This window comes from Indicator indicator, chromosome 20 (genome assembly GCF_027791375.1).
Source record: "Indicator indicator isolate 239-I01 chromosome 20, UM_Iind_1.1, whole genome shotgun sequence".
Classification (NCBI taxonomy): Eukaryota; Metazoa; Chordata; class Aves; order Piciformes; family Indicatoridae; genus Indicator; species Indicator indicator.
The window spans coordinates 18,769,740-18,778,181 of record NC_072029.1 but is presented as its reverse complement, the minus strand read 5'-3'; the positions used below and the strand labels follow the sequence as shown (position 1 = coordinate 18,778,181).

The 8,442-nt window shown below is 45.5% G+C and overlaps 1 protein-coding gene across 1 annotated transcript in view; it reads right to left on the bottom strand.

Annotated features, from left to right (window-relative positions):
• GARS1 (glycyl-tRNA synthetase 1) overlaps positions 1-8,442 on the bottom strand; it is a 31,431-nt gene continuing 22,989 nt past the window's right edge. Inside the window, exons 12-17 of the mRNA XM_054390009.1 lie at positions 7,914-8,059; positions 6,091-6,176; positions 4,354-4,463; positions 2,965-3,058; positions 1,967-2,157; positions 1-319 (exon numbers count right to left, since the gene is read on the bottom strand). Coding sequence (XP_054245984.1) covers positions 194-319; positions 1,967-2,157; positions 2,965-3,058; positions 4,354-4,463; positions 6,091-6,176; positions 7,914-8,059 — 753 coding nt within the window. The 3' untranslated portion in view covers positions 1-193. The remainder of the gene's footprint in view (positions 320-1,966; positions 2,158-2,964; positions 3,059-4,353; positions 4,464-6,090; positions 6,177-7,913; positions 8,060-8,442) is intronic.

Below are 8,442 nucleotides of genomic sequence, written 5' to 3'. Positions count from 1 at the left end.
CTTGGACTGCAATTATTTCAGTTTTCAAAGGTCAATTCAGGCAATTGAGGGAAAAAAAAACCAAAAACCAAAACAAATAGTCCCTGTGTGCACAAACAATGCAGCTTTGAATAGTACATGATAAGTTTATTTCATATTAACATGAACAGTAAAAAGTGGACATCTGATGGGATTTTACTTCAGGTCCTTTTCTTTATTCCTCTATTGTGTCCTTTTTGCCAGTCTCTTGTCCCTCAAACTGTGGATACTTTGCCTCAACATCAGCCCAAGTGAGATAACCGTTCGCCAGGTCACGAATGATGGCAGGAAGTTCAGAGATCTGCAGGCAAAGCCACAAAGACAAGTGAAAGAAAGTCATCAGAATCGAGTTGCTCTGCTAGATACTTGGGGAATACGGATAATCTCTACATCAACAACAGAACAGGTACAAGGTATCTTCCTGCAAGATCATTTTTGGGGTGAAAAAACAGTAACCAGTGCTAGAAGAAGAGGGAACGGCCTCAAACTACGACTGGGTAGGTTTAGACTGGACAGTAGGAAATACATTTTACCAGCAAGAGTGGTCAGGCATTGGAATGTGCTCCCCAGGGAGGTGGCTGAGTCACCAACCCTGGATGTGTTTAAAGGTCATTTGGATGTGGTGCTTGGGGATATGGTTTAGGGGTGACTTTTGTAGAGCAGGGTTCTCAGTTGGACTTGGTGATCCTCAGGGTCTTTTCCAACCTGAATGTTTCTGTGATTTCTGTGATTAACTAGGAGGACAACTTAAATTATAGTCTGTGTCATCTGAGCAAAGACTGCTTGGCTATTTGGGGCAACCCATGAAGGAAATGCAACTGTCACTGTGGTGGGTCACAGCAAGGTTCATCCCTGGTGGTACGTTACAGTTTCAGAAGGGAAAGAAAACAATCCACACATTCAGATGATGCTGTAAGACAAGATTTACTCAGGTCCTATTTAAGGTAAGACCAGTACAGAGGAAGCTGCCAGGTGCCTTTTCTTTGCTCCTCATAGCACACTGTCATGGTATGAAGGATCAGGGAGAGGAACTAGAAAATTTGCAGTAATTGAAGGATCTAAAAAAGTCTTGTCTCTGCTGCTCAGCAGTGAGAGGTCATCTAGGTGATACAGAGACAGATGGGTGCCCTGAGGAGCTGGCACTGCCTGCTACACTGAACCAAACCAACAGCAAGTCAGTAGCCCCAAGCAGTGCAGGTGTCTTGGTACATAGTGGAGCTGGAAGAACTCAGCCTTGCAAGTGAGCACTAACTCCCATTGTTCCACAAACCAATCTGTGTTCTTGGGGGAAGTCAGGGAGCAAAGAGCGTGACAGAGGTGTGGAGGCTGCAGACCCACAGCTCTGAGCAGGTTTTGCTCACAGGCAATAGGACCACCATAGGGAGGGTTTGCCATTCCAGTTTCTGTATTATGGCCATACTAGCCACACCTCAGGCAGGCTTTCTGGTTTACCAGCTTCTCTGGTGCTGCACAGGCAATACTGGCAGGAAGCAAGATTTGAGGAGTTCTGTCTGAGCTGTGCTTTGACAGTCAGCCTGCAGCAGGCAAAAAGCTCCTGCCTTTTGGTGCCTGTGGATTCAGAAGAGCCTTGCCTTTGAAAGCCAGACACAACCTAGCAAATCATTTACTCAGAAGCCTTCACTTGGAAAGAGTCACTCTGAAGAGCAGTGCAATCAGCACAAGGCATGGCTTTCAAGCAAGATCAACACCTCTGCATCCAAGACAAACAAAAAGCCTCTCCTCACCTTAGCAGCAGGGCTGGCATCTTCTGTTTGACCACTGTCACCTCCCTGGGGATTTCTCAGAGCAGCTGAACTGCCTGCAAGAGCTGGGGGCAGCTCCCACACAAACCAGCGTCATCACTGGAGCAGGACCAGTAGCTAATGCTCTCCCCTGCCCCATAACAGGCCTGCCCCTGGCAGCAGCCCAAGCCCTCCTCGGGCATTACCTCTGCTCGGATCTGGCGCATGGAGTCGCGGTCCCGCAGGGTGGCGCTGTGAGGGGTCCGGTTGACGGTGTCGAAGTCGATGGTGATCCCGAAGGCCACACCGATCTCGTCGGTCCTGGCATAGCGCCGCCCGATGGACCCCGAGGAATCGTCCACCTTGTGGGAGATGCCGTTCCTGGTGAGTGCTTCGGCTGCAGAGAGCAGAGCAGGGGGGATCAGCAGGGCTCGTTACACACCCAGCAGAGGCCTCCCACATCCTCAGGCACTACCTGAAGCGAGGTACCATGTCCTTGTTCCCAGCAGCACTACAGACCCTCACTGTCGTTTTGACAGAAGATTCAATGTTCCAGTCCCTACCAAGACTACAACACTACTCTCACAGCTCTCCACAATGCATCACTCGACTCTACCCCAAGAGCAGTCATCAACTTCAACCTGTCATTAGCATCCCACAACTCCACTTTCACTCAACACCACACCAGCCTTACATGTGTGCAAGGACATGCCCAGCACAGGGAGATGAGGTGCCAAGCAGAACTGATGCCAGCAGCAAAAGGCACTCTCTGACATCGAGTCTTTGTTCCCATCCTTCACATATTGACATTTTGACAGAATCCTTGGAGGCTCAGGAACTCTGGGAACAGTTCAGTAAATTAACTGGCCAATAAGATTGAAGAGAATAATTTTATGCAAAAAACAAACAAACAAAAACCCCAGAGCTTCTCCTAAGCAGTGGGAAAGACTTCTTTTCGATATAAAAGGAAAAAAAGAACTGTCTTTTACACTGCAAGCCAACACAAGGAAGAGAAGGGAGCTGGGTTTTTTGGGGCTTGAGTGAAGAGTTTGACAGATACCAACTCAGCTGTTTCTGCTTGGTGGCTCTCCCTTTTCATATGAGACAGACATGATCCCAGTGCCAGTTTCTCCCTACAGCACTGAGGAATAAACCTCTTTCCAGTGCACATCCCCATCAGATCCATTCTGCTTAGTACACTTACATAGTTCCTTGACAAAAGGCATGAATTCCTGATTCTGGCTCAGAGGAAGGACAGAGCACTTGAATGGTGCTACAACAGCTGGGAAGCTGAAGAACTAAGGAATGAAGAAAAATAAATACAAATAAATACAAGTTTAATGGTTAGACCAGAGTGTTAGGAGGTGAGAATATGCTCTGACAGAGGTTGGATGTAGGTGAGTGGTCCAAGGGAGCAGCTGGCCTTCTGTAAGACATGAGCATTAAAGGCTCCAGTAGTAACATCTCACAGCACTGAAGGAAGACTGATTTTCTCCAGATGTCCTCTACTCCCCCTTCCTTCCTGATGGCCAAATATTACCTCCCACCAAAAGTGAAGTGAAAGAAAGTGAACCTCATCTGAGTAACGAAGGGTAGAAGGGTCAATCCAGATTTAGTCTTATGCACAGAATAAAGGGAAAGGTTCTTACAATCACCTCACTCTCTGTTTGATTCCAAGAGAAACTCCACACACACATGGAGTATATGCAGCTCAAAAGGTTTCAGAAGCCTCCATAGATACCCTCAGATAAGTGTGCCAGAAGGTGGGGAGAAATAATTTTTCTTCTGGCAAGCAGCAGATTTTAAGTTTTTTTTTTTTTTAAGGTTTTAAGTCATGCAATTGATATATACCACAATGCAGAGCAGGCCAGGCTACACAGAAAGTAGAGAAAGAAGCTAAGTCCCATGTTTTAGACTTCACGAGCAGTCTGTGATTATCTGAACGTCAGTTGTGTCCTAATACTGGGATCCTGAATCCTGTTCCCCCCACTCATAACTGTATCACATCCTGTTGCATGCAGAGGCACTACAATCACAATCTAGGACCAGAAACAACCATTAGGAACCAGCATCAAGTTTACAGCCAGCTTCCTGTGGGCCACCAGCAGTTGTGTAGAGCATCCCAGTGTGGGCACTGGCTGGAGCAGGCTGGTGCTCTGTACGTAACACACACTTGGCTCTGCCCTCTGTGGCAGCAAAGTTTCAGGCTAAGGTTGTAGGGACACTCAGAACCAGAGAAAGTTGAATCCCACGGATGACTGGGGAAACAGCCTATTGTTCTGTGCAGTGAGACAGACTAAACCACTGAAGAGATGTTTTCCTCTGAGTGATGGGTCATTGCCAAGTGTGAATGCAGAAGAAGGAATTTTTCTCCCCTTTCAAGTAATAAAGCAAGAGCCTCACACACCACAGCACCAAGAAGGCTCTTGGTGCACATGTGTAAGTGACACTACACTGCCAAAACCAGCAACTCAACAGCTCACCTGAGTTTTCCCACCTCTGCTATGTATTGTATTGTCTCTCCCCTGGATATTAGGCAAAGGCAAATGCTTGCAGCTGGTTGAAGCCCAGCCCCAGCCCCAGGACTGCTCACCGTTCTCTGCTCGTCTCCTTCCCGGATGTGGAATGTGTGCTCAAACACTGTGTACATGATCCTCCCAATACCAAATGAGGGCTCAATTACATTTGGGATGATTTCTTCCACTGGAACACAAAAGATGCCACGTCATCATTAAAAGAGAATTTATACACACACACAAAAGATGTGCTTACTGAAGCTGTCTTTCTGCTGGGAAGTTCTGCTTACATGTAGCTGAGCACAGAGAAATAAAAAGTTAAACACTTCTGCTCTAAATTACAAATACCTGAAGTAGAGATTTGGGCATAGTCCATGGATAGAATGTATGGAGGCTGTAAATAAGGCAGGGCCCCTTCTCTGGCCCAGACAGCAAATAGCACAGCACAAGATGCAGATTGACCCTCTTCCATTTCACAATAGCAAAGCCTTACCCAGACTGTTCACTGGGAACAGTCCCTGCTCCACACTAAGCCACAAACTACACCCAGGCATTGTCTGGGAGAGTACTATTTGGCATAGACCAAAACTGCGCCAGGGAACGTGCCAGCAGTTAACCACCCTGGGTGAGGGCAGGGTAAGGCTCAATCCCTGGCCCACACTGGTTTAACGTGTTAACAGAAGTGTGAACTGGTTTAACAGACACAGCCTCAGTGTCCAGCAGTCTGAGCAGATACATGGAGCTGCAGATCAAGTTCAGGTTCCAGCAAAGACATCCTTAACTCATTTAGCTGCCTCTGTCAGTGCTACACCCTCCCTATTCTCCATTCCTCTGCAATGTGTCATGAGAGGGGGAAAGAACGAGGATTAACTAGTTAATGCCCACACAAATTCTCAGATGTAACATGCTACATTATTATACACCCATTGTTCTCTCCAGTCCTTGCCACACATCTGTTGGGAGGCTTTCTCCTGCTCCTCCCCTCTGTGAGGAAGGAGCTCCGTGGACAGCTGTGCTCAGACAGCACAGCTTTTTAGAAAAAGCTTAGCTAGCAACTGGAGAAGAAACAACAATTGCAGGCATCAGCTGCCTCATTTCCCACATCAGGACAAAAGCTTTGTGGAGATGCAGCCACTGACCAAAGTTGATGTGATTACTGACTACCAGAAGAACTGACTGAACTTGTAGGCTTAAAGGTCAGGACAGCAGCCTGGTGAGCTGGCAGATGCCAGAAGACTCAACTCCAGGCAACAATGTGACAACAGGAACTCTGAGCAAAAAGATCTGCCCATAACCCTACCAAGAGGCTGCCACAGCCCCTCTGTTGAAGATGAAAGCTCCCAAAACTGCACCCTTCCCAGCTCCTTCATCACTACAGCGGCTGATTCTTAGCACGACATGGGATCCTACAAATCCCAGAATACAAAAATAATACACCACCCAAAGTCACAGAGTGGTGGGGGTTAGAAAGGACCTCTGGAGATCATCTAGCCCAACCCCACTGCTAAGTCAGGTACACCTAGTTTGAGCTGCACAGGAATGCATCCAGGTGGGCTTGGAAAGTCTCCAGAGAAGGAGACTTGAATGGGTTACTGAACAGACCAGGTGAGATGCAGGCAGGTCTGCATGAATGGTCACTGAAATCCCACTGCTGTGTGAAAGCTTTCCCACTCTCCTGAGCTGTCGTATTTCAAGGAAACAGTATTTGCATGGTAAAACATGGATAGGACAGCACAACTAACAAAGTTCACATTCAAAGTGCATCCTGCTCTATCTCTTATTTTTGGTGATCAAACAACAAAGATACAATTTACCATGTAATGTTTTCTGAAATCTCTTCACAGTAACCATGTCCTTTGTTAATTTAAAAGTTTTCCCTTCAGTTTCAACAGTGAATTCCCTGCAAAAGAAAAAGAAGTCACTTATAATCTCCAGCAACAAATGAACAAGTTACACCTCCTTAATGGTATTGGTTGGTTGACTTTAAGAGGGGGACAATAGAAACCAGGTCAAATCCCAGAGATCAAAGAAATGTGTGCCATAGCCATTAAAAGAAATTGATGTCAGTGATAAAATTGCTACCTCTATATTGGAAAAAAAAACAACATTTTCATTATCACACTGAGCTCAGCTGTGGTTAACAGCCTGAAGCAAACTCGGGAAATGGAAGAATCTCAGGATGAAGCACAGACACCAAAACATTAAAAAATGGGAGGCATGTGGAAGAGGCACTCGCTGCAGACTGTGCATCTGTCTGAGTGCATGGACCACTCATGAAAACTGACTTGTGTCAGAAGGTACCCTGCATTTTCACAGGTACCAAAGGGGTGGGTCCAGCACAGTTATTTCATTATTTCTAACTTTTTTGATATTATGGTCCTTTAGCTACTTTCTCTTGCTCCTTGCTAACTTGCAACTGGTACACACTCCTTGCTGAGGAGAACTCAGGCTGTTTTGACCTGTCCCACTTACAGGAAGGAAATGCCTCAGTTATTGTGTGTCCTAACAGAACACTGCTGCTATAAACCTGAGAGCTTCACTTCAGGGACTTATACAAACATGATAATGTGAGAGGCAGGTCAAACACACTACTTAGCAATGAGACCCTTCAAGCCGAAACATTCAAATCAGTGTAACACAAACCCCACCAAGTTTAAGCAAAGTCTGTGCTAATCACAAAAGCTTTGTTCTGAATACAGAATACAGCTGGAATTTAAACAACTGTCATGATTTGCAGTCCACTATCAGTTTAAACCTGGGATACTGATTGTAACTCATCTATTCAATCATTTCAATGTGGTTCTGGATGAACCAAGTTCATTTTCTTCTGGTCTTAACATGTGTACATATATCCTGCAATAGTTTCTCTCCCCGAGTGCTACTGTTTTTTCTACACTGTCACATTCACAGAAATGTAAGAGATACAAATCTTAGGTCAGATAAAACAAAAAAGAGGTAAATGTTACCCTAAAATGTATTCATTGATCCTACACTGAATCATTTCAAGCACTATTAGTTTTCTCATAACATCTACAGCTGTTGGCCTCCTTCAGCCAAAGCTGACAACTGTAGAGACCTCTTACATGTTCGGTTCCTGCACATGCTAGGAATACAGGCAGGCAGGTGAAGGAACAATATACAAAGTGCTGCCCCTGTAAGCCAAAGGCTGTAACAGGTCCTAAAGCAGATCACTGAACACTGGAGGATACTCAGACAAGTTTTGGTTCTCATTTAACTACTTTGTTCCATCACTCACATAATTATTGGGTAATTATAAAATCACAGTTCAGAACCATCTGCCAGCTGTGGCTAATTCTCACACCAGAGTAGGGAAGCTGTTAAACACTTCCCATTTCACTGAGGTGTCTTTCTTATGAGATGATCCTACTAAAGCCAGAAGCTCATTCCCATACAAATAAATAAATATTTGAATACTGTGTTTACACATTTGTGTGTATAGATCAAGATATATGTTGATGAATGACCAGCAATGCCTTTGCCAGAAGGGACAACATTAAAACATTTCAGAGGATCCACTCTCATGCAGAAGCTGGTTTCAGACAGCACAAGTTAGTCCAAGCAACACTTTGGGAACCCTCATCAGAGGTGTCCAACCACACACAGAGAGCCAGCTCACCCTTTTTCATTGAGCAGCTGCTCCATCTCAGTGATGTAGCACTCATCACACATGGACAGGTATTCCATCACCACCTTTGCATCCTTCTTATAAGCTTTGCCAATGGCTCCCTTATTTGCCTCAAACTGAACAATGTTAACTGTTCTGTACAAGGTAGTTAAGGAGTTTGAGATGACACAGCCTGCTTCATTTGCTATGTCAAAGCTAAATGCCATACAACACAAAGACATCTCCTCTGCTACTGGACTAAGGCAATTCCCTGTGAGAGGGAAGTTTCCCCTACTGGGAAGACCTTATATTAGCCTTCCACTACTTGAGGGGGGTCTGTAGGAAAGATGAGGAGGGACTCTTATCAGGGAGTGTAGTGATAAGCCAAAGGCTAATGGTTTTAAACTCGAAAAGAGTAGATTTAAATTATATAAGGAAGAAATCCTTCCCTGCAAGCGTGGTGAGACAGTTGAACAGGTTGCCCAGAGAAGCTGTGGATCTCCCATCCCTGGAGGTGTACAAGTCCAGGTTGGATGGGGCT